A 25,376-nucleotide genomic window follows, 5' to 3' on the forward strand; every position below is an offset into this window, starting at 1 on the left:
TATGAGAAAAATGTAAGCATTCAATCATTGCGCACTTCATTGGCAATGGCTCCCACCCAACTCAATGGAAACTTTATTCTCATTGCCACATTTTACCTTGTCATGCATGCCAGGTTTCATAATATTATTAGTGTAGTACGAATTGTTGTAACGCATAAAAAGGGTAAACTGCACTAGCTAAGAAGATTTTATGCATGTGATGAGCCCACGACCAAGAGAATATTAACAAGAATTAAATTTATCACTTTCAGCTAGAAAACAATAATCTTATATATATTTGCTACATACCATATTTTTTCTTAATTATGTGGTGTCTATTGTGTACTATTGACTCTGTTATAATACTTTTTCAACTTATCAAAGCATAAAGAGTCAATACTACCCTACTAGGGATCAAATCTGTGACTTCCACGAAAAGCTAAAGCTAGTACCTAATGTTGTCTTTGGAGTACTACTGACTCTATTACAATACTTTTTCAACCTATTGAAGCATAAAGAGTCAATACCACCACAGTAGGGACCCAACTGTGACCTCCATTTGGGAGAGTCATTTTGTGCCACTAGACTACAAAGTCATCATTGGCGAAAAGCTACCTAATAAGCTAATTAATTGAAATGAAAGTGTTTGGTAAAATTAATTACTGAATTAGCTGATAAATGTTAAAAAAAAAAACATAAAATGATAAGTTGAGATATTATGATTTTGATTAATGAATGACAAATAGTGTAATTTTTGTAAATTAATAAAGATAAAAAGAAAAATAAATAAAAAAACCAATAGCTTATTTTGAAACTCAAAATAAGCTATTATTTTAAACTGTTAATATTTTATCAAACAAAACTATATAACTTATTTGTAGTTTAAAATAAGCTATAACCTCTAAAATAAGCTCTACCAAATAGAGTCTTAGTCTTATAGTAATAGAGATACATTCTAAACACTAACACACACACACACACAAACAAAACTATATAACTCATTTGTAGTTTAAAATAAGCTATAACCTTTAAAATAAGCTCTACCAAATAGAGTCTTAGTCTTAGGCCGTCTCCAAGGAGACGGTAAAGCTGCGCCAAATGCCATTTTAGCGCCTAGTTTGGCGCTGAATCTACTCCAATGTAGCGCCAAATTAGGCGCTATTTTGGTGATTTGCTACAGTGCAGCGCCATATTTGGCGCTGCACTGTAGCATTTGCGCCAAAATGGTGTAATGCTTCTAATTCCAATTTTGACCCTGCTTTTTTTTATTAATTCCTTTTGTATCCCTATTTTATTTTTATAGATTTACATATTTTGTTAAATATACATACATAAAATTTGAATAATTAAAAATAAATTATATCATTTGAAAGATCACATCAAGACGATTAAAACAAGCCTAATATTATATATAGATTAATTAAAAACTGAAGTACATAAAAGATAGAGAAGCGCATTATGCACTTCGTAATGCATTGATTGAGCATTTGTGGCAACTATATGGTAATTCTGAAAATTAAATGTAATAGTTGTTATATGTTATATTATTGTAGAATAAAAATATTATTTGCATTACAATTAAATTTCATATTAAAAAATTGAAGTAAAAAATAAAAGTTATAATTTATGAGAAAACAAATTATTTTGTGTAGAAATAAATTTGGTGTAATGGGTTGGAGATGAATAAAATTTGGTGTGAGAATATTCTGAAAATATTCTTTTTGGTGTAATGGGTTGGAGATGGCTTATAGTAATAGAGATACATTCTAAACACTAACACACACACACAAACAAACAAAACAAAAAAAAACAAAAAAACAAAAAAAAACTTTACTAAATAATATTATATTTTAAAAACATAAAGTAACGAATATATATTTTATATGAATTATGTAAAATTGTAAATTAGTTTTTTTTTTTAAATATTACTGACTCTATTACATTGTAAATTAGTTAAAATTGTTCCAATTTTTACTCTTTAAATATAACGTTCTGATATGTAAAATTTTTCGTCGATTATTATTGTACCATAACTCACTAGAGGAACATGCAAATATAACAAGTCTTATTGTACCATAACTCACTAGAGGAACATGCAAATATAACAAGTCCCCACTAGGTATCTTCTCGTGCACATATTCAACTCCATGCCACAAAAGTACTAATTGCTTGAGTATGCATTTCTTGTAAAATATTTTATAACTTCTTGGTTGACTAAGTCGAGATTGGACATTTAAATCCCACTTAAAAAAAAAAAAAAAAAAAAAAAAACAAGAACATGAAATAAGTAAAATAAAATACGTTTGGGTACAAATCATATATTTATATGGTGTAAAATGCATAATGAGGCCATAATCAAAATTGACGGATATATTAGGAATCGACCCGCACCGACCCGGGGGCGCGGACAAGAACGGGTCTCGGGGCGGCGCCGCGTACCCGCCCCGCACGGGGCCTCGCCACGTGGCCCCGCACAGGCCACGTCGGAGGCCGGGCCGGCCTCTCCAGGAGGCCGGGCCGACCTCCAAATGGGCCCGGCCCGAGCCCATGACGGGCTCGGCCTGGCCCCCTAGCACGGCCCGGTCGCGAGACCGGGCGCGGTCAGCTCAGATCTAACCACCCCCCGCTTTAGGGGGTGGCGGTTAGGGGCGGGGGTCGTATAAAAACCCCCCACCTTGTCCAGTTAGGACACGATCTACTTTACAGACACACTTTGTACTGAAGAATCATTGTAATAGCCAATTCCACGGCATCTAATACAATATACGGTCCACCGCGGCCTTTACGATATCCCTCGTACCATTTCTTTATTATTCATATTCTCATTCGGGTTAGTTAAGTCGGACCCCCGGTTTAATTAATTCCATCAGTGGTGCTCTTGTTGAGAGCTGCTGTACAAGCTTAAGCGCTCTCTCCCCACTATTGTTCATCGACAGCGATGGCACGATCGAGATCCAGCTCTCGTCATACCAATGGTTCCCGCGGCACCCAGCTCGTCGCGAACGGGAACGGCCCCAACGGGGCCCCCGCCCCAGCATCCAACCAGCCGCCTCCGCCAGATCGGGGGAGGATCTGAGGGCCCAGCTCACCAACCACCGTAGTAGCGGTGCGCCACCAGCTCCCCACGCCGCCCCCGCTCCAGCTCGCGCACTCATCCAGGAAGGGGTGGCGGTCTTCGAGCAAGCTTCCACCGCGCTGGCGCGCGTCGCGGCGGGCCTCCGAGCAGAGGAACAAGCTGCCCTGGCGCCGCCGGGGGGGCGCCAGCGTCGCCTCCGCCTCCTCCTACCCGGGGGCGCAGCGGCTCGAGCACCCGACCGCCCCAGGCACCTGTCGCCCAGGTAGAGGTCAACTCGCCTCGACCATCAGAGAGGCGGGGAGGAGGAGATTCCCGCCGAGACCGTCTGCGTGACGACGATGGAAGGGCGCCGACCCAAACCAGGCCCGCCCTGGAGAGATTGGGCGATCACGTGACAGCCCGGGATAGGTTGGGTCCGAGGCCGGCCAATGGGCCACCGGCGGCGGAGTCATGCTACCGTCGGCCGCCACGACAGGGATCGGTCACTCGGAGGTCGCCGAGCCGTGGGCCTCGCGCCCCGCCGCGACACGAGGCAGCCTCGCGCGGGTCAGCAGGTCGGGTCCCCCGACTCCACCCGCGACGCGAGCAGGCCTCCCGGGTCGAACGATCGGGGGAAACGAAAGGTAGAGCTCCGAGCTCCCATCGGGGGGAGGTCGAGAAGCTGCAGAGGAGGATGGACGAGCTCCAACGGAAGATTGATGAGAGGGACGGGTCTCCGGAGCCCCAGGACGTGTTGGCCTCCCCATTCGCGGACACCATCATGGCAGAACCCCTACCTCGGGACTTTCGCTTTCCCACCATTAAGGCATACTCGGGGACCACGGACCCGCGGGCACACCTGACCAGGTATAGAGCCGCCATGATGATCACCGAGGCAACAGATGCCATCCTATGCAGGGGGTTCTTCGCCACCCTGGACGGGCAGGCACACGATTGGTTCGGATCCCTCCCGGCGGGGTCCATTTCCACCTTCGCGGACCTCACCCGGCAGTTCCTATCCCATTTCGCCACCAGTATGCAGCGGAAGAAGCAAATTGCCGACCTATGTGATTTAAAACAGGGGAGCTCGGAATCACTCGCTGAGTACCTCAGCAAGTGGAAGAAAGAGGCCATGGGGGTCGCCGACTTTGATGGGAAGTCGGCCATAGTGATTTTCCGGAACAACCTGAGGTCGGGCGCCTTTCACCAAGACCTCATCAGGTACCCCCCCAGGACCTGCAACGACCTGATGGACAAGGCAGCACGGTATGCCGACGCCGAGGCTGCCGAGAAGAGGAAGAAGGAGCAGGAGGAAGGACTTGGTCGGAAAGACAAGGCACCCCAGGAGGAGCGCAAGGCGCCGCGGCCGCACCGACGTGAGTACGCTGAGGGGCCCAGACTGAACCCCACACGCTATCTCACCCCGCTGACGCAACCAGTGGGTACCATCTTGGCGCACGCGGAGGACCAGGGAATCGTGGTGTTCCCGAAGGAGGAGTGCATGAAGATATCGGCAAGGGGGGACCCCAACAAGTACTGCAGGTTCCACAGGCAAAAGGGGCACGATACGGACGAATGCATCCTCTTGAAGCGACAAATCGAGGAACTCATCCAAATGGGTTACCTCGGCCAATTCATTAAAAGACCCAGCCAGGCGCAAGGGCAGGCACAAGGACAGGCGCAGGGCCAGAAACCAGGTAACGTATGGAGGAAGGGGGGTGGCCAGGCGCCATCCACCTCGGCTCCCCGCAAGAGGGACCACCACGAACACAGCTCCGAGGAGGAGGAGAAGACGACGGAGGACTCCCAGCCCTCGAAGAAGCGGACCATCTACGTCATCTTTGGGGGGCCCGAGGGAGGGGACTCGCCAGCCGAGCGGAAGAGGTGGGCGAGGAGCTTGTACGTGGGGGAGGTCACACGTACCCCCCACGAGAAGAAACCAAAGAGGGAGCCCATCATGTTCACCGACGCCGACCTGCCAGATGGGCCCCTCCCCCACCGAGACGCCCTGGTGGTTAAGCTGGACATAAACAACGTGATGGTGCACCGGGTGCTCGTAGACACGGGCAGCTCGGTGAACGTCATGTACTACGACACGTTCACCCAGCTGGGACTCTCAAGAGGACAGCTGGAGCAAGTACGGACCCCCCTGTCCGGATTCACGGGGGACTCGATCGAAACGGAGGGGTCGATCAATTTGGAGGTGGAGATAGGCACCCCACCGCACACCAGGAGGTGGGAGGTCGAGTTCGTAGTCGTCAAGATCAGCCGGCCCGCCCTAGAGGACCTCAGGTGCGTGATTTCTATGGAGCATCTGTGTCTCAAGTTCCTGACACCAAACGGGGTTGGGGTCGCCCGGGGAGACCAAAAGGTGAGTCGCAGCTGCTACCTGAAGGCGTGCCGCCAAATTGGTCAGAAGGACCTCCAGGTCCATACCATTGCTGAGAAGGCGTTTCGAGAGGAGGCAGGTCGACCTCGAGCCGAGCCCGTGGTCGAGACAGAGGAGGTCATCCTCGACCTCAGCCGACCTGACCGGGTCGTGAAGGTAGGGGTCGGCCTCCCGGCCGACCTCCGGGCACGGATAATCGACACCATCAGGAGCTACAAAGAGGTCTTCGCATGGGGCCCCGAGGATATGCCGGGCCTAAGCCGAGACGTGATCACGCACAAGCTGGCTGTCGACCCCACGGTCAAGCCAGTCCAGCAACGCAAAAGGTACCTCTCCGCTGAGAGGAGGGAGTTCGTCAAAAAGGAGGTCGACACCCTGCTAGAGATCGGCCATATCCGGGAGGTCACATACCCCACGTGGTTAGCAAACGTAGTCCTCGCCCCGAAGCCACCCACCTGGAGGATGTGCGTGGACTACACCGACCTCAACAAGGCCTGCCCTATAGACCCCTTCCCCCTCCCCAACATTGACCAGCTGGTGGACGAGACTGCAAGTTGTGCCCTTATGAGCTTCCTGGATGCGTTCCGGGGGTACCACCAAATTTTCATGGAGGAAGCCGACGAGGAGAAGACGGCCTTCACCACGCCAGAGGGGGTCTATTGCTACAAAGTCATGGCTTTCGGACTGAAAAATTCGGGCGCCACCTACACCCGAATGGTGGCCAAGGTGTTCAAGCAGGTCCTCGGCCGCAACCTCCAGGCCTACGTTGACGACATGATCGTCAAGAGCACCGACGCCGACCTCCACACGGACGACCTTACCGAGGTATTTTCGATTATGCAAGGCTTCAATTTACGGTTGAACCTCAAGAAGTGTACTTTCGGGGTACACGGGGGGAAATTTTTGGGGTACATGGTCTCGAAGAGGGGCATTGAGCCCAACCCCGACAAGATCAAGGCCATCCTGGACATGGAACCTCCGAGGTCCCCCCGGGAGGTCCAGCGCCTCAACGGTCGGTTGGCAGCCTTGGGCCGTTTCCTTTCGAGGTCGGCCGAGAAATCGTTGCCATTCTTTGGAGTCCTCAAAAAGACGAAGGGCTTCGAGTGGTCCGAAGAGTGCCAGAAGGCGTTCGAGGACCTCAAGACGTACCTCATGTCACTCCCCCCCTGGCCAAACCCGTTAAGGGGGAGGTCCTGTACCTCTACCTGGGCATCTCGCAGGCCGCGGTCAGCTCCGTGCTGGTCCGGGACGATGAGGGGGTCCAGCGGCCCGTATACTACACGAGCCGAGCTCTACGGGGGGCGGAGGTCAGGTACACACCCATGGAGAAGGCTATCTTCGCGGTAGACGCGACGGCGAAAAAGCTGAACCACTACTTCCAGGCCCACCCCGTGCAGGTCCTCACAAATCAGCCACTAGACGCGGTGCTGAGGGCCTCGGGGTCGGCCAGCAGGTTGGTCAGGTGGGCCATGCGGCTGAGCCAATTCGACATCCAATTCAAGCCCAGACCCGCCATCAAGGGGCAGACACTGGCTGACTTCATAGTCGAGTGCACCGCCCGGGAGGCCACGGGGCGGGTCCGGGAGGACGACGAGGAATGGTGGACCCTCTCAACGGACGGGTCCTCCAGCGCCAAAAGTTGCGGGGGTGGGGTCGTACTCATAACCCCGGAGGGATTCCGGGCCTACTACGCCCTCCGCTTCGCGTTCAAGTTGTCCAACAACGAAGCCGAGTATGAGGCACTCCTAGGGGGGCTCCGCCTCGCACTAAACATGAGGGTGGAAAAGCTCAAAATCCGGTGTGACTCCAGACTCGTCGTGGGACAGGTCACAGGTGAATTTGAGGCAAGTGACGAAAGAATGAGGAGGTACCGGGACGTGGCGCTCCAGCTATTGGGTCAGCTGATCAACTACGAGGTCCTACAGGTGCCTCGGGACCAGAATACAGACGCTGACATCTTGTCCAAGCTCGCCCAAGGGACCCCAGAACATATCTCAAAAATAGCTTGAATCGAGGATTTCGAGAGATCGAGCCTGGACGCCTACCCGGTCCTACCCGTGCAAACCAGGCCTCCTTGCTGGCTAGACCACCTCAAGGAATACAAGAGAACAGGTGCACTGCCTCCCGACGAGGCCGATGCCAAATTGGTGAGACGACGAGCCCCCACGTATGTAATCATGGGGGACACACTTTACAAGAGGTCCTATAACGGCGCCTTGTTGCGCTGCCTGTACCCGGACGAAGCCAGGGCAGTCATGGAAGAAATCCACGAGGGGACCTGCTCCGCCCACCAAGGGGCCTTCGCCATGTCCCGAAGGGCCATCATACAGGGGTACTTTTGGCCCAAAATGGCCAAGGAGTGCGCTGACTACGCTAGGGGTTGCGAAACCTGCCAGCATTTCCAGGTCACCCCCGGCCGACCCGCCACGAGCTACACCCCCGTCAGCTCGGTCATCCCCTTCTCCAGGTGGGGAGTGGACCTAGTGGGAGCTCTGCCTATGGGCACGAGGCCCGGCCTCGCGTACCAACCCCGACGGGAAAGCCCGATGACATAGTCCCCTCGAACTTTGTCGAAGAGGCTAACACATGACCAAAAAAAAAAAAAAAAAAAAAAAAAAGAGGATAGGCCTATCACGCCCCGGCGACATCGGGGCGCAGCAAGGTGCCGCCTCGGCCGCACAACCGGGGCGCGCCATGCTGCGTGTACCTCGGCTGTGCTGCCGGGGTGCACCATACTGCGTGCACCCCGGCCGTACCGCCGGGGTGCGCCACGCTGCATCAAGATCCCCGGCACTGGTCGGGCACTCAAAAAAAAGAAAAAAAAAAAAAAAACCCAACATGGTTACGGCAGCAGGAACGCATAATCAAACATAAGTCATAAACAGATAAAGAAGGTCCAACGTTCGAAGCATAACAAGATAAAGCAGGAAGAGTCATCAAATGAAACAAACAGCAAAAGAGGGCAAGAGTACACGTCTAAAGTCTAGGCCCGGATACACAAAACAGGGAAGGAGCTGAAACGAGCACAATCAAGGCTGCTCATCCGAACCCGGCGCGGCGGCAAGTGGCAACTCAGTCGACGGTGCAACAGCAACGGTCACTCCCTCGGCCCCCTCATCCAAGTCAGGAACATGAACGCTCAGCAAAGTGGGAGAAATAACTCCCGAGGAGGCCACCAACTCCACAGGCTCGTCGGCGCGATCAAGGGGTGATAGTGAGAAGCCCGCCGCAGGGGTCACTGGCTCGGGGTTCTCCATCTCGACCGGCAGCTTAAGGACGACCGGGTCGAAGGCATCTCCTTTCTGACGAAGGGCGGTGTAGATCTCCTGCTGCATAGCATATCGGCCCACCTGGAAGGCCATAGCACTCTCCTCCGCAATCGTCTCCTTCCAGCATCACTAGCTAGCCACGAGGTGACTATATCGCCGCTGCGCCCACGGACATACTCCTCGGCATCGCGCTCGAACTCATCCGACTTCTTGTAGGCGGGGATGACCTGTGCAAGCTCCTCCGCATGCCTCTTCCGCTCCGCCTCCAGGGCCTTCCGGGACTCAGCATCACGCCTGACCGCCTCATCGGCCCGCCTGGTCTCGGCCTCCAAAGCTCGCACCAGCTCACGAGCGCGACCCTGCTCATCCTCGACAAGGGCCACGGTGGACACGGCCCAACCCTGAGAAGAGACACAATCATAACAAAGCAACATCGAGGACTAAGTACAATAAAAGAAGTCACAAGCAAGAATAATGCATACCTCGATGGTACGGAGGGCCTCTCGAACGACAGGGGGCAAGTTCCGCGTCGCGTGCTCGGCAGGCGGCGACGGGGGCGGTACAGCCGGTGGTACAGGGGGGCGACTCGCCTGCGGCCGCGTCCCTCCCGGTGGGGGCGCACCAGGCTCAGAAGGGGGGACGCCAGACTGCGCGGTAACCTTCTGTCTCTTCGCGATGGGGCCACGCGCCACGACACGCTCAAGGCGCTCACGGAACGAAGACATGATGGGAGATCTCGCTGCAAAAGGAGGCGAGCAAGGGTTAATCCATAAGCCATATGTACAAACGATGGTCTAACGAAGGAAGGGTGACAAACCACGAGTAGAGGCACGCGAAGAGCCGACAGCGGACCCGGAGGACCTGGGCTCGGCGAAAACCTCGCCCGAAGATCCCGAGGATCCCGGGGACTGCTCTGGGGGCTCATCGTCTGACAACTCGATCAAGGGGCGCGCATCCGACTGGGGCGTACGCAGAAGGCGCGGGCGAATACGAGGCGGTAGCGGCCCATCCGACACAAAGCTCAGGCTACGCATGTTCTCCGGCGTAATCATCTCGCCGATGACGATCTCTCCCCGATCACCCCGAAAGGCATGGACGTCCCCGGGCTAAGGTGGCCGTCTGTAGCGGGGTCCTGTGGCGCACAAACCTGTTGTTCCAAGATAAGAACGGCCGACGATCACCAACCGAGACGAAGACAAAGTGCGGCTTCCAATCTCTGTTGGTCTGATTGAAGTCATGGAACGTCTTCATACGCGCCCGGGCCGCTATACTCACGAACCCCTTGCTAGCCTGGCCGGAGGACGAGGTGACTTGAAACAAACTCTGGAAGAGATCCATATAGGGCTTGACACGAATGGTGTGGCAGCGAAGCAAGAAGGCAAGAAGTAAGTAATGGGCATTCGGCACCAACTGCCCGGGTGCGATGCCGTAGTGGTTGAGGAAGGATTCGACGAAGGGATGAATAGGGAAGCGAAAACCAAGGTACATGGATTGCACGTGAACCCCGAAGAAGAGGGGTGTCGGCGGCTCGGTGACATTCCCCGACGGAGAAGGCAGGCGTACCTCGCCCGCAGATCCAACATAGCTCTTGGCCTCCTCAAACTCCTGCACAGAGGTCTGAGCCAAAGTCGAGGCCGCGATGAGTGTCTCCAGAGGAGTGTACTGGACGGGATCCTCGTACGGGACCGCGAGGGGATCCTCCATGACGGGAGGATGAGCGTCCAACGGACCCTCGTATGGCATGGTGACCTCCCCAGAAGGGGAATGAGCAGGAAAAGGAGTGGGGGGGTCGCTAGTTTCGTCCATGGGAAGGACGTGAGTGTCTACGGAGTCCAAAAAATCGTCCAAGGAACCGGAAGAAGTGTACATGCACCGACTAAACCTACGAGATAAAAAAGGAGGGGTGTAAGACCGGGGCGTGTTCAAAAACAAAAAAAAAAAAAAAAAAAAAAAGGGGGGGGGGCGATTTTAGAGGACCTCGGCCCAAGGCCGAGGTCAAGGTCGGCACACCGAGGCCGGGCCGACCCCGAGGTCAGCACGGCCTCGGCGTACGAGGTCGGCACGACACGGCCACGGAGGTGCGGCCTGTAGGCCCACCCCGTGGCGACGACGCCGGCGCACCGGCGCCGTGATGGGCGGCGTGTTCAAAAAAAAAAAAAAAAAAAAAAGGGGGCAAGGTGGAGGACCTCGGCCCTAGGCCGAGCAGCGGGCCGGCAGGGCCTCGGCGAACGGGGTCGGCCCGGCCTCAACAGGGCAGGCCGGCCGACCCGAGGCCGGCACGACCTCGCTGGGGCCTGAGCCCGGGAGGTCGGCCGGGGACCACGGGAGCGTGGCTGGCGAGCCGCCCCCGTGGCAGTGGCCGGACAGCGCCACCACGACGGAGCAGCCCGTCGCCGTGGCGCGACCACGACAGGGCAGCAGCGCCGCCGGAGCGGCCCAGCACCGGGGCGCGGGCAATGGCGCCGCCGGAACAGCCCAGCACCGGGGCGCGGGCAGCGGCGTCGCCGGAACAGCCCGACACCAAAAAAAAAAAAAAAAAAAAAAAAAGAGGAAGAGGGAGAAGAGAGGGATGTACCACGCTCGGGCCTACGGGGCTCGGCGACGGGGTAGGTGGAGGTCGGCCGGAGCTTGTTGCCGCGAACTCGTCGGAATCCGGTGGTGGCTCGCCGGAGGTGTCGCCGGAATCCGGTGGGGGGGCTCGCCGGAATTTTGGGGGAGAGGGGTGTGATGTTGGGATGGTGAAAGTGTAGAATGAGAGGGGAGAAGGGGTTTATATAGAAGAGGGGGAGATAGGAAGAGGGGGAATTTTAAAATTCAAAATGCAAAAAAGGGGGGGAAAGATGAAAAGAGGGATGTGATTGGTTGAAAAGGGGGGGATGTGATTGGTTGACTTGGAGAAGATGACCAAGACCTAAGAGGACTCTACTGTGTATGTGTCCTAACAGATGAAGGAGTCATATTCCGGAGGGAATTTTCTCATCATTATCGCGAGAAGTACACTTGGACGGCAACTATAGTGCAGGGACGCGGGCGTCTCGGGGTCGGCATTTTTGGAGGTCGGCCAGAGCGTCTACTCTCCTTCACTGACGATTACTCGCAGCTCGGAGAGTGGGGGACTGATGACGGATATATTAGGAATCGACCCGGGAGCGCGGACAAGAACGGGTCCCGGGGCGGCGCCGCGTACCCGCCCCGGACGGGGCCTCGCCACGTGGCCCCGCACGGGCCACGTCGGAGGCCGGGCCGGCCTCTCCAGGAGGCCGGGCCGACCTCCAAATGGGCTCGGCCTAGCCCCCCAGCACGGCCCGGTCGCGAGACCGGGCGCGGTCAGCTCGGATCTAACCACCCCCCGCTTTAGGGGGTGGCGGTTAGGGGCGGGGGTCGTATAAAAACCCCCCACCTTGTCCAGTTAGGACACGATCTACTTTACGGACACACTTTGTACTGAAGAATCATTGTAATAGCCAATTCCACAGCATCTAATACAATATACGGTCCACCGCGACCTTTACGATATCCCTCGTACCATTTCTTTATTATTCATATTCTCATTCGGGTTAGTTAAGTCGGACCCCCGGTTTAATTAATTCCATCAAAAATATTCTTTGTCAAGTTAGAAGGTCTTTCTAGTGCAGTTACATATCTTATTTGGTTGCATACTATATTATATATAAGTGCACACCTTCAGATACTATTGCTGATTTCTTTCGTCACCCGGCCCAAATAAAAAAGTAGGAATACAACAAAGAATACCAAAGCAATACGGTATATACCTAAAAATAGTGACACAAAATTAGTTAAATGGAAAGAAAAAGAGAACCCACACAAAACTAGGACAATACAAGTGCCAGACGAAAATGTGTGCAATGTTACAACATGGTTCACTAACTTAATGTAAGGTCGCTATTAACTTGTGGTCCATCCCTCTCCATCAATCTCCATCTTCATCTCCTATATACACACAATATAACGTAAGTTGGATTCGATACTAAATAATTACGTATTAAATTTCAATGAAAAGTAATTCGAACTACTATTTGATCTTATTCGAGAGATTTTTTTTTTTTTTTTCATGTATATCGCTTTATTTACAATGCTCGAGATCATTATTGTATTGAAATAAATTAAAACTTTTTTCCAGCTCGAACTATAAGTGAGATCATACTTTATATGTTCATGTCTTTTTATATGATATGAACAGTGTAGCTAGGTACAATGCACCATTCAACTTACTCCTTATCCTATCATATCTATAATTCTTCTTTCTGTTTTTCTTTTTCACCTTTTTCCCTTTTTCTCGTATGACAATTGTATTTTTCATGATGAAAAAATATCATATAAAATAAAGTGGAATTTCAATCTTATATATCAGAAATATATCTACAATTTTACACGTTTCTACTTTCTAGCTACAAATATCACATAATAATTTTTTAAAAAGACTTAAAAAAAAAAAAAAAACTAATATCTAAAAAGTTAATGTAACGTACATTAAATATTCTTAATTGGAGCATCATGCTGATGATTCTTCGTCTAGGGGAATTGAACATCTTCTATGGTTGACATAATATTTATAATTTAATTTGTTTATCTCCATATATTATATCACAAAATAAAACAATTACGTATTAAGACTAAATTACGAAATTAGATTGAAAAAATAAAAAGAGTAATTAAGAAGTGGAGAAATTTTGGCATCTTACTAAAAGGAAGGAACATAGATGAAAAATCGTCAAAAAATATCAGAATGGCATATACTAGGCTGTTCACTGTGACTTCAAAAGGGGTGGTCGAGTGTGTGGAATATGATTCTCATATTAGAATTGGATTATAAATTATACCAATATATTTTTTAAATTCAGAAGTAAAATTTACTCAATGCACAGTTACAAATAGAGATTGAAGGTGTCTCTCCTCACCAAAAAAAAAAAAAAAAAAAAAAAAAAAAAAAACTTATTCGAAGAACATATACCCAGATATGTCAAAATTTATTATTATTTTTTTCACTATTTGAGAATATGCATTAGATAAATTCTGTTAATGTGTAATAATTTACAAACTACACAAAAAGATAAGGTAACCATACTATAAAAATTCAATGTGACAAGCTTGACCAAGAGATAATATTGACAATATTTGAACTAATAATGACTATATGGACAGCTCAATTGATCGCAAATATGAAATTCATTACAAGAGATCAAAGATTGAATCTCACCAATGGATTGAGAGGTTCCTTTGTGCGCAGTGACAAAAAGTCTTTTATTTTTTATTCAAAACTTTATTTATTTAACCACACCCATTACAAATAGGGTTCGTGAATTGGTAAAAGTCAAACTAAACTTTTAGAAAGTTGGTTTTTAATTCACTTGTGTGTGTGTTTGATTGCTCAGTTTTACTTTTCTAAACTCCGAAATCAAAGGGTACTTAGCTAAAGTAACTCGTATTACATGGGACATTTCAATTTTACTTTCTTTATTATTTAACTATATTTGCAGTAACAATTTCGAGTTTCGACGAGCTACAAATTAAATTAAATTAAATTATTGTCAAAATAATTATACGGAGTAATAATTTGTAATAAATGGATACTAAACCAATTAAAAATTATTGTAAACCGTTATGACTGTTCAATTTAGGAAGTCTTCGGTAAATAATTGTAAGCTATAACAGTTAGCTGATTGAGTTAGTGAGTTTAACTAGTTGATATCATTAACTGATTGTAGAAAGATGTTTGGTAAATTAGCTGTTATCTGATAGCTGATTACATGTAAAATAATTTTCTAAAAAATTGATCGGAAAAGCCACATTGGTTGTCTATAGATGGAAATAGTCAAAGAACATCGACTTAATGACCGGTGGATGTTTTTAAAAAAGTAAAAAAAAAAATGAAATATAAATTTTAAAAATAATAAATTGTAAAATAAAAATAGTTTTTACAATTTTTTAAAAATAAAAACTAAAATAATTGTACATATATGATCTACAAAAATATATGATACCATGTGTTAGCATAGTTAGATCATCTCCAACACAACTTACACCAAAACACAAAAAAATTTCACCAAATGTCACATCAAAAATAATATTCTCACACAAAATTTTATTTATCACCAATCCATTTACACAAAATTTTGTTTATCTCCAACCCATTAATTAGTTCAATATAAAATATAATTTGTGATTAAAATGATCATATTTAGTATAATTTAATGTATGAGATGCTCTTAGTGCCACACCAATAATAATGTATTAAATAGTTAATAATATAATCTAATTACATTATTTTACTAATTTAAAGAATTTTAGTGTAAGTTTTTTCAATTAAAGAGTCCATTTGTACTCTTCTTTATGTATATTTGACAAAATATAAAATATCAATTTACAAAATATTTCCAAAATTAAAATAAATATTTATCAAAATTTAATAATTACGAAAATTTCCCTATAAATATTTTCAAGATTAAAATAAATATTTATCAAAATTCAATAATTACAAAGAATAATCTTTCCCACATTGACTAGTCCTATGAATCTATGATAGGTATCATAGAGAGACATTAATTATTATTGTACAATAAATTAATATTATATAGGAAGTACTTCCACATTTCAACTCCAACCATTAATCATAGTACTTTTGATGATAAAATAATTAATTTGTTGTTAATTAATCAAATTTTTATTTTATTTTCATCATGTCGCTGTCGGCTTTCCATTTTCCTATGCCCTTTTACTATTTTACCGCGTTCACACTGTGGCGAAGTAAATAATATGGTAATAAGAATATTAAAATTAATGTAATAGTTTGTCAAGATTAAGATTATTAACAATAATATTACAAATTTGATTTTTAGTGTGAGTAATTTATTGATAGTTAATTTATTTTTTGTGATCTTTTATTAGATTATAAGATAAAATTTACTCAATATACATCTTAAAATATTGACTATAAATTTGTAAATTTTCTTTTTTTTACAAACAAAAATTAACGTATCGACCGGTACAATTACAACTACCAATACGTATATGTGCATACATATATAAATATTTATTTTAATTAAAAAGAAAGAAACATTCTTGGATTTTCTCTCTCTAACATTTTTTTAGTTGGGTTGTCTGTAATTTCTATATCGCCGGCGATCTTTCGTGGAGCGCTACACGTTTTCCGATCAAATCTCGGTACCGACTGCTTCGGCAAGGTTTTTTGGTCTCTTCTTATCTTCTAATTTTTTGGGTTTTTTTTTTTGGTTTTTTTTTTTTTTTTGGTTTGTTGTCGTCTCCTACAATTACTGAGCTTGTCCGCTTGAAGCCAAGTAAAATTAAATACAGAGCGGAATAAATTGCGTAGATACAGAGACACTGTTGTCCGTACATCTACAGTGTTCGAAAAGCAGAAGCTTTATGGGTAGTTTTTAGAGCTTGAAGAAGGTTTGGCCTTGGGGAAAATGTAGTTGAGCTAAATCAGAATAAATTTTGGGTACGTGTAGAGCTCTTGTTTGGTTCCATGGATGTGTCGGTGCGGTGTTCTTCAATTTTTAGGGTTGTTTTTGGGTTGATTAGGAGGTAATTTCAGCTCAATTGGATCAGTTCCTGTATGGGCTTTGTAAAAAAATTTGATCTTTGAGTGATTTTGGGTTTCTTGTTTTGTTCTATTTCCCATTTGATGGTATTGTAACCTTTTTTCATTTTTTTGGGGGAATTTTGTCTTGTGGTCTATTGGGTTTGTTTATCTGGTTTTATTATTGAGGAAAAGTTGTGGATTTGTGGCTATTTACCTGGTAGAAGTGTTGATCGATGGAATCTAGGATTGGAGGGAAGGGTCATCATTTGTATGGCCCTGTTATTCCAGATTTAAAGGCAGTAGGAAAAAGGAGTATGGAGTGGGACTTGAATGATTGGAAATGGGATGGTGATCTGTTCTCGGCAGTTCCCATGAATTGCATCCCATCAGATTGTAGAAGTAGACAGTTATTCCCTGATGAATCTCAGATTCCGGCGAATAATGGAGTTCCCAATGGTTCTGATGAAGTAGTAGTGTTAAATGAGAAAGGGAAGAAGGAAATGGAGAAGCGAAGGAGGTTAGTTGTTGTTGAGCAGGAAGACCTTAATGAATGTGCTTCGCTTAATCTAAAGCTCGGTGGTCAAGTGTTCCCCATCACCGAAGGGGAGATGGAAAAGGGGGAAAGAAAGAACGGGAAAAAGGCAAAAGTTGCAGGCGGATCATCTAACCGTGCGGTTTGCCAAGTGGAGGACTGTCAAATGGACTTGACCAATTCTAAAGATTATCACCGGAGACATAAAGTGTGTGAAGTGCATTCTAAGGCCACCAAAGCTTTGGTGGGAAATGCCATGCAGCGATTCTGTCAGCAGTGTAGCAGGTCAGTTCTCCTTTAGAAATTGCCTTTAAAGAATTTTGTTGTGTGTCTATAAGATGGTTGGGCGTGATATAGTCATAAAGATCATTATTTCACTACGATTGGCCAGATTTCATGTTCTTCAAGAGTTTGATGAGGGGAAACGAAGTTGTCGTAGGCGCTTAGCTGGACACAACAGTCGGAGAAGAAAGACACATCCAGAAAATGTACCTAATGGAGCCCCCATGAATGATGAACGGGGAACTAATTATTTATTAATTAGTCTGCTAAAGATACTAGCAAATATGCATGGTAAGTGTTAATCACTTAATCTAGCTACACATTCCTTACCGTGTTTACTTCTCACTCTTATGATGTAACATTCATTGGCCAATGTGCTTTTCATTGCAATTTTTTTAATGATTTTGCAACTCAATTATCTATACTCTCTAAGTGATACTAGTATGTTTATCATGAATTACAAGATAGAATATACGTATAAAGCTGCTTTTCATGGAACTTTTGTTCAATGTGCATACACTGGCATTTATTTTGGTAGAGTGTGCCCCTCTTCGTTTCAAATTCTAAATAAGATGGTGATCTTGTTGCCCATAGCTGACTGGCTCAAACCAAGAAGGCCAATAGGCTGCTCCCACTGGGAGTCAAACTTGGAACCATATGTTAACTAATATTTTGTTGCTAAACGTTGGTGTTTGTGACATGGAGGATCATTAACTAAATAGCATTGCCTCTTTGTTAGGTGCAACAAATAGCTCTGACCAAACGAAGGATCAGGATATTCTGTCTCATCTATTGAGAAACCTAGCCAGTATGGCTGGCTCAAATGATGAAAGGAACCCGTCTGGGCCATTACCTATATCTCAGGATCTGCATAATGCGGGCACATCTGCTGGATCTCCAGAAAAGGTGCCAAACCTGATTCAAAGTCCAAAAGAAACTGTAATTCTTTGCTTCAATTTCTGATTGTATTATTTGCAGGACTCTCATCAGTTGGTAGGGAATTCTGCCAATCTACCTACACCAGAAGTGTTAGGGAAGAGTATGGGTGCAGTTAATGCTGAGCCTGGAGTTTCTCAAAATCCTTCTACACAGCCCGAGCTTATATTTCCTAGGAAAGATTGCACAACTTTCAAAGCAATTTCCACCGATAATTTGGTCAGACAGACAAAATTGCATAACATTGATTTGAATAATGTGTATGATGACTCTCAAGACTGCATGGGTGTACTAAAGAGTTCCGACCACTGTCAAAATCCTGGAAATATATCTTCTGCTTGTCCTTTATGGGTTTGCCAAGACCCTCATAAGTCAACCTCCACACGTACAAGTGGGAACTCTGCTTCCACATCGAGCTTCTCACCATCTAATTCCAGTGGAGAGGCTCAGGTATATATAATGTGAATCTGAATATCAATTTTGATGTTACCTAAAGCAAACTATTCTAGAAAAATTTCCTAATGTTTTAGATTGTGAATATGTGACCTGTTACATGTCCTAGAACAATTTTCCCCTTCTCATTTTGAGTTTTAATTGATTTTTTAGAGCCGCACTGATCGGATTGTATTCAAACTGTTCGGGAAAGATCCTAGTGATTTCCCTATTGCCATGCGGAAACAGGTAACAACCCATGCTGTTGTTGAAAATCTTTTAGAAATGTCATTGCAAGTTAATTCTGTCATAGTTTTTGTTGTTGTTATAATTATTTTTCCTTGTAGATTATCGATTGGTTGTCAAACAGCCCTACTGAAATTGAAAGCTATATTAGACCTGGCTGTGTCATACTGACAATATATCTGCGGATGGATAAATCCATATGGGAGGAGGTATGTTCTTTTTCATTTTCAGAAACATTTATAGCTAATCTCCGGGTGCAAATTGAATCTGCAAATTCATTCGTCTGGGTGGAATACACTCGTGCAAAAATATGATTGTCATGCTTAGTTTTGTAGATAAACTTTGTATGCAATTGCAGAAAATTTATACATTATTTCTGTTTTGCAGCTTTGCTGTGACCTTAGCTCTAGTTTAAGGAAGCTCCTTGATTCATCTTCTGATTCATTTTGGAAAACAGGATGGATATATACTCGAGTGCAAAACCGTGTAGCTTTCGTATTTAATGGTCTCTTTTTCTCTCTTTGTCGCCATCTATATTCCAATTATCACTTTGAATACACACACACACACATTTCATTGTTGACAGTTACACTTTAACATTGTCGATTTTCTTCTATACAGGTCAGGTTGTTTTAGACACACCTTTACCGGTTAAAGGCTACAACAACTGCAGGATATCGAGTGTCAAACCAATTGCTGTTCCCGTCTCCAAGGGTGCTCAGTTTTTAGTTAAAGGCTTCAACTTGTCTCGGTCCACCGCAAGGTAGCCAATATGGGTATTTGACGTTTTGGTTCTTCGTTTGTTAAATGGAGTATCTTTGGTTAATGTACCAACTACTTATACTCTTCCATTCTTTTAGATTTCTATGTGCACTAGACGGGAAATATCTAGTCCAGGGAAATTGTGGTGATATGGTGGAAGCTGATTCATTAGTGGATCAGAACGATCATAACGAGATCCAGTCCCTTAGCTTTCCCTGCAGTATACCTAATGTCACGGGCCGGGGATTCATTGAGGTAACGATATTTCCTCCTTTATTGTCTAGAAAATAGAAATCTTTAATCTTATCTTCCTATTCTTGTTTCTGGGTAGGTCGAGGATCACGGTCTCAGCGGCAGTTTCTTCCCGTTTATAGTTGCGGAGGAGGATGTGTGTTCCGAAATCTGTACACTAGAGAGCAGCATTGACGTTGCAGAAACTGCTTCCGACTCCCAAGAAGAACCCGAAAAATTAGAAGCCAGAAACCGAGCTTTGGACTTTATACATGATATGGGCTGGCTCCTTCATAGAAGTCACTTGAAATTTAGATCGGGTTCCAACTCGAGCCATTTCCCTTTTGACCGGTTTAGGTGGCTTATAGAGTTCTCAGTTGACCGTGACTGGTGTGCTGTGGTTAAGAAGCTTTTGGACATTCTGTTTGGTGGAATCGTGGATGCTGGAGAACACTCGTCCCTCGAGATGGCATTGCAGGATATCGGCCTCCTCCATCAGGCTGTACGTGGAAACTGCAGACGAATGGTAGAGGCTCTCCTACAATACTGTCCGGATAAAGGACCGGACAATTCGGAGCTTGTAAAAACACAACATGGTGGCCACTATATATTTAGACCAGATGCAATAGTAATCGGGGGCTTGACTCCGCTCCACATTGTAGCCAGTCAGAAAGGCTTGGAGAATTTGTTGGACGCCTTAATCAATGACCCGGGACAGGTAATTTTTCTCCTGTAATATTTCTGTATTGATATATACCAATGTTGAAAATATCGCTAGGCGCCTAGAGCGCTTAGGAGGCCGACCGCCTAATCGGCGCCTAGGCGCGATTTTTGCAACACTGATATATACACTTCTGCTTTCTAGTACTGGCGGCCTGGGTGTCGTCAGGTGCATCTATATGCAAAAAAAAAAAAAAAAAAAAAAAAACTGTGACTGCCTCTTGTTCTTCTTTCATGTTGGTTTGCATCTAGTGAAATTAAGAATACTATGTTTGGGGAAACCCCAGCCGGTCAGGTTGTTGGTTTGGTAACCACAAAGTTTTAAGTTCGACTCCCAGTGGGAGCAGCTTATTGGCTTTCTTGGTATGAGCCAATCAGCTATGGGTAACCTAGGCTGGTTTACCTCCTTGTGGTTCTTTTTCGGCTAGGATTACTAGACATGGTTTACTCAGTGCACACCCTCGAATAGTAATTGCAGGTTTCCCGTCACCCAAAAAGTAACTAGAAGTGTAATTCCCCCTTTCTTGAAATGCTAAATAGCGATGACTGTTCTTCTTTCAGGTTGGAGTTCAAGCGTGGAAGAACGCACGCGACAGTACAGGATTAACGCCCAACGACTACGCATCCTTGCGAGGCCACTATTCGTACATCCATCTAATCCAGAAGAAAACCGACCCAAAACCAGCTAACGTTCATGTCGTCCTAGATATCCCAGGAGACACGAGCCAGAAACCGAAAGCATCGAGCTTCCAAACGGAGAAGCTAGTGACGACGAAACCGAGCACGAGAAGTTGCAGGCGGTGCGAGCAGAAGCTGCAGTATGGAAGCTGCAGCACATCGCTCGCGATTTACAGACCCGCAATGCTGTCCATGGTTGCAATCGCGGCCATCTGCGTTTGCGTAGCTTTGCTGTTTAAAAGCTCACCGGAGGTCCTCTACGTGTTCCAGCCTTTCCGGTGGGAGCTTTTGAAGTACGGTTCGAGCTAACGTAGGTACAAAATAAGGCGAAGAAGCACCGAGGTGGGTGTTCCTCCATGAATGGAGCTTAGAGATTACTCAATTGATTTTTGTTGTATCTTGGTAGGTGTAGTTACATAAGAGCTGAAATGTTACTTAGAGATGTTATTTGGACCGTGTGTACTTGTGTTGTATTTCATTGCAAATGTATGGAAGCTCCTTGCGCTTGGTGGAACACTGCAAAACATTAACTATGAAATAGTAACCTCATCATTCAGTGTTGTCATATATATAGGGCTAGGATGAGAACATGGTAGTCTTGTAGAAAGTGAGGACTGATTTCAGCCGTTCATAATGTTCATTTAAAGGTTTTAGTAAAAAATAGAAGGTTAATTTTATAATTATTATAAAATTTTAAGAGTGAAGAGTTTATTTTATAATTATTGTAAATTTAAAATTTTAGTAATGATAAGATTTTAATTATTTTTTGAGGAAATAAGATTTTAATTATTGATTTCTCAAAATGAAGTGTATAGAATGTGTTTACACTTTTTACAGAAAATGTGTTGATGTTTGTGCTCTTTTCATTCCAAATATTTTCAAACTAAAGATTAAAGTGGCTTCATTTAATTACTTTTAGGCCCCGTTTGATAAAATAATTGGTCTATAGGTCAATTTTGACTTATTTGATCAGTATTAGTTGTTTGACTTGGTTTAAAAATCAATATAAGTGTTTGGTTAATTAGCTTTTTATATTTTAAAATGCTAAAATTCAAAAAGCTACTCAAAATAATTTTTTCAATTAGCTTTTTGATAAAAGAAATTATACCAAACAGATATCAGCTAACCGCTAATTTACCAAACACCTTTCTACAATTAGCTAATATTATCAACTAGTTATACAATCTAATTAACCCAATTAGCTAATATTATCAATTAATTATACCCTCTAATTAACCCAATCAGCTAACAGTTATCATTTAACAACCATTTACCAAACAGGAACTTAAATTTTTTGTAAACCAATTAAATATTTTTGATTTACTAAACCAATTTTACCTATTATATATAAAATAAAATAAAATATTTATGAAAATATGTTTCCATGGTGATGGGGGTAAACCAGTCATTTCAAAGAGAGAGTGATAAATCTCACGAAAAGACCAAGAGAGAGGTTTTCTGCAGCTTCTTCGTACCGGGAAATGACGACGTCGTTCTCGCTATCCTTCCTATCCTCACTCCTTCCATCTCCTCTACCCGACTCCTCCTCCGGCGCCGGCGCCACCAGGATTGCCACTGCCAGGCATCAGCCGTTCTTTATCCGATGCGCTACTTCTTCTTCTTCTTCTGCGGTGGCTTCGCCGAAGAAAAGGCATTGGAAGCAAGGGGAATTCCCAGCAGTTATTGAAACTTCAGACTCCGACAAGAGAAGAACTCCCATCAAGAACATAAAGAAGAAATTGAATAAAAGGAGCAAAGCCAAGGCATGGGCCAACACTGTCACTGAAGAGCTCTCCGACTGCATCCACAATAAGCAGTGGTTCCAAGCTCTTCAGGTCTGTGCATATGAATTGTTTGTGAATATTCAAATGTGGGATTTTGTTCCTTTTTCGTAATTGCTTCTTTGTTTTAATTTGAACTTGTTCTTTTGAAAAAAAAAAATGTTCTTTCCCATTTTCTTCTTGAGCTAATCTGAATTTTTCAATTATTGAGCTACCAAATTTATGATTATAGATTATGGCAATGTGTTTATTTCTTGGGTATTAACTATGGGTTTAAGAGTTATTTATGAAAAAAAAGTGTAATACTACTAAGTAATATACTTTTAAATCAAAATGTAGTATTACGGGTTAAAGAGTTACTTGTGAGAAAAATTGTAATACTTATGAAATAATCTTTGCCAAACATGTGAGAAGTGGATGAAATTTGTGTGCGAGTAAAGCTACTGCATTTTCTTCTTGGGCTATTTTCCAATGTAGTGATGACTGATGGATCTGTTGTTTGGTTCAAGGTTTTTGAGATGCTAAGGGAGCAACCTTTTTATCAACCAAAGCAAGGAGCATACATGAGGCTTCTCGTTCTTCTTGGACGATGTGGGCAGCCAAGTCAAGCTCAGAAACTATTTAACACAATGGTTGAAGAGGGGTTGGAACCCACAGCAGAGCTCTACACGGCCTTGGTTGGTGCATACTGTAGAAGCAATCTGATTGACAAGGGGCTTGCGGTTCTTCAAGAGATGACTGCACTGCCTCTTTGTCAACCTGATGTTCATACATATAGTATATTGATAAAGGCCTGTGTTGATGGTTCTCGGTTTGATCTGGTTGAGTCCCTTTATCGAGAAATGGATGAACGTTCCATAACTCCAAATACAGTCACTCAAAACATAGTCTTGAGTGGTTATGGAAAGGCAGGGAGATATGAAGAGATGGAGAAGGTGCTCTTGGGGATGCTTGAGAGTGAAACATGCAGACCTGATATATGGACCATGAATATCATCCTGAGCTTATTTGGCAACAAGGGCCAGATTGAAATGATGGAGAAGTGGTATGAAAAGTTTCGCGATTTTGGGATTGATCCAGAGACGCGAACATTCAATATTCTTATTGGCTCTTATGGGAAAAAGAGGATGTATGATAAGATGTCATCAGTGATGGAGTACATGCGTAAACTTTCATTCCCCTGGACAACATCAACCTACAACAATGTAATCGAGGCTTTTGCTGATGTGGGTGATGCAAAGAACATGGAGTACACCTTTGATCAAATGCGTACTGAGGGGATGAAAACCGACACCAAGACCTTCTGCTGTCTCATTAGAGGGTATGCAAATGGTGGTCTTTTTCATAAGGTAATTAGCACTGTTCAGTTGGCTGGGAAATCGGAAATCCCTGAAAACACGTCCTTCTACAATGCTGTTCTATACGCTTGTGCAAAGGCAGAGGATATAATGGAGATGGAGAGAGTTTTCAAGAGAATGAAAGACAAACAATGCCAACTCGATTCCATAACATACTCTACCATGATTGATGTATACAGAAAAGAGGGTATGACAGATAAGATCTATGAATTGGAGCAGGAAATGCAGATGATAGTTGCTCCTAGTTCTACTGGCAACGAGTCTGAAGAAGCAGAGAGTATTGCTAATGTAGAACTGTGAAGTCATTTCCTTCAGTTGCCACCCAAGTTTTGTACAGAAGCATTCAAGATGTTATTGGCTTTCTTTGTCTTTGAGTTGGAGGGAGGGGTTTTATCCAAGAAAGAGCTAATAGCAAGGTGGACTACAGGACCCCTGAAGCGATGAACATGGCTAACTTGCAGACTTTCTTGTGAGTTGCAGAAGATTGGTTTTCTGGTCTGTGTTCATATGATGCCATGATTAATCACAGTTTAGTTTGGAAAGTTGCAGCTTAGTTGCTAGATATGTAGATAATGCATTCCTGCGTTTAGCTCATTTCTAGGCATTTTTGGAGCTTTAAAGTCCCCATTTATGTTCTTTATGTATTTAATGCACAGTTCCTTGTGTTTACATTTTATGATGCATTCAACTCTGAGGAACAAGCTTCATAGACGTCTTCATTTTCATTATTATTATTATTGTTGTTGTTGTTGTTGTTTTGTTTTCCCTTTTTCTTTATTCTAGTTTGTTGATAAATGAAAATTTGTTATTTTCACTCTAAAAAAGAATGAAACTCACTGATTTCAAGGAAACAAAATTCTCTTGGAAAATAGTAATCCAGTGATTATTATATCATAAAAGAAAAAGTGTCAAATATGCACATTTTAAATTAACAAAATAGTGCAATTGAGTATTAATGTTATCTTTGGTTGTCTCATATGTCTAGAGTGACAAAAAGGACCATCTAATTTGGAGAAACAATCATGGCTATCCTATCTTATTTTGTGGACCGTCGTGGTTGTTGACTATCCAACATTATTAACAACTAGTTATCTTCAAGTAGTGCCATATTAAAAAAAAAAAAAAAAAAAAGGTTAAATAGGTTTTCGACCTTTACTCAAAA

General features: G+C 44.6%; 2 protein-coding genes across 3 annotated transcripts; both read left to right on the forward strand.

The window, feature by feature from the left end:
• Positions 1–15,769: 15,769 nt before the first annotated feature.
• LOC109175985 (squamosa promoter-binding-like protein 1) lies at positions 15,770–21,644 on the forward strand. 2 transcript variants are annotated; one of them, XM_019325382.1, is made up of 11 exons: positions 15,770–17,073; positions 17,180–17,361; positions 17,810–17,976; positions 18,049–18,456; positions 18,613–18,687; positions 18,786–18,893; positions 19,072–19,189; positions 19,306–19,447; positions 19,545–19,701; positions 19,778–20,395; positions 20,959–21,644. In XM_019325382.1, exons 1-11 carry the CDS (start codon positions 16,490–16,492, stop codon positions 21,382–21,384), a joined length of 2,985 nt encoding a protein of 994 aa, XP_019180927.1. In that variant the 5' UTR covers positions 15,770–16,489; the 3' UTR covers positions 21,385–21,644. The 2 variants fall into 2 exon arrangements, with proteins under 2 accessions (XP_019180927.1, XP_019180928.1); XM_019325383.1 differs by having other exon boundaries at positions 18,061–18,456.
• Positions 21,645–22,500: 856 nt separating this feature from the next.
• LOC109175257 (pentatricopeptide repeat-containing protein At3g06430, chloroplastic) lies at positions 22,501–24,965 on the forward strand. The gene is made up of 2 exons (XM_019324493.1): positions 22,501–22,910; positions 23,366–24,965. Exons 1-2 carry the CDS (start codon positions 22,557–22,559, stop codon positions 24,512–24,514), a joined length of 1,503 nt encoding a protein of 500 aa, XP_019180038.1. The 5' UTR covers positions 22,501–22,556; the 3' UTR covers positions 24,515–24,965.
• Positions 24,966–25,376: the final 411 nt, after the last annotated feature.

This window comes from Ipomoea nil, unplaced genomic scaffold, assembly GCF_001879475.1.
Source record: "Ipomoea nil cultivar Tokyo-kokei standard unplaced genomic scaffold, Asagao_1.1 scaffold0688, whole genome shotgun sequence".
NCBI classification, from domain to species: Eukaryota; Viridiplantae; Streptophyta; class Magnoliopsida; order Solanales; family Convolvulaceae; genus Ipomoea; species Ipomoea nil.

Excerpts from the sequence above, each read along its gene's own strand:
- LOC109175985 (XM_019325382.1), top strand. The coding sequence starts at position 16,490 with ATGGAATCTAGGATTGGAGGGAAGGGTCATCATTTGTATGGCCCTGTT. Across the intron at positions 17,362-17,809 it reads GATACTAGCAAATATGCATG|GTGCAACAAATAGCTCTGAC; the intron begins GTAAGTGTTAAT and ends CCTCTTTGTTAG. Across the intron at positions 18,457-18,612 it reads ATTCCAGTGGAGAGGCTCAG|AGCCGCACTGATCGGATTGT; the intron begins GTATATATAATG and ends TTGATTTTTTAG.
- LOC109175257 (XM_019324493.1), top strand. The coding sequence starts at position 22,557 with ATGACGACGTCGTTCTCGCTATCCTTCCTATCCTCACTCCTTCCATCT. Across the intron at positions 22,911-23,365 it reads AGTGGTTCCAAGCTCTTCAG|GTTTTTGAGATGCTAAGGGA; the intron begins GTCTGTGCATAT and ends GTTTGGTTCAAG.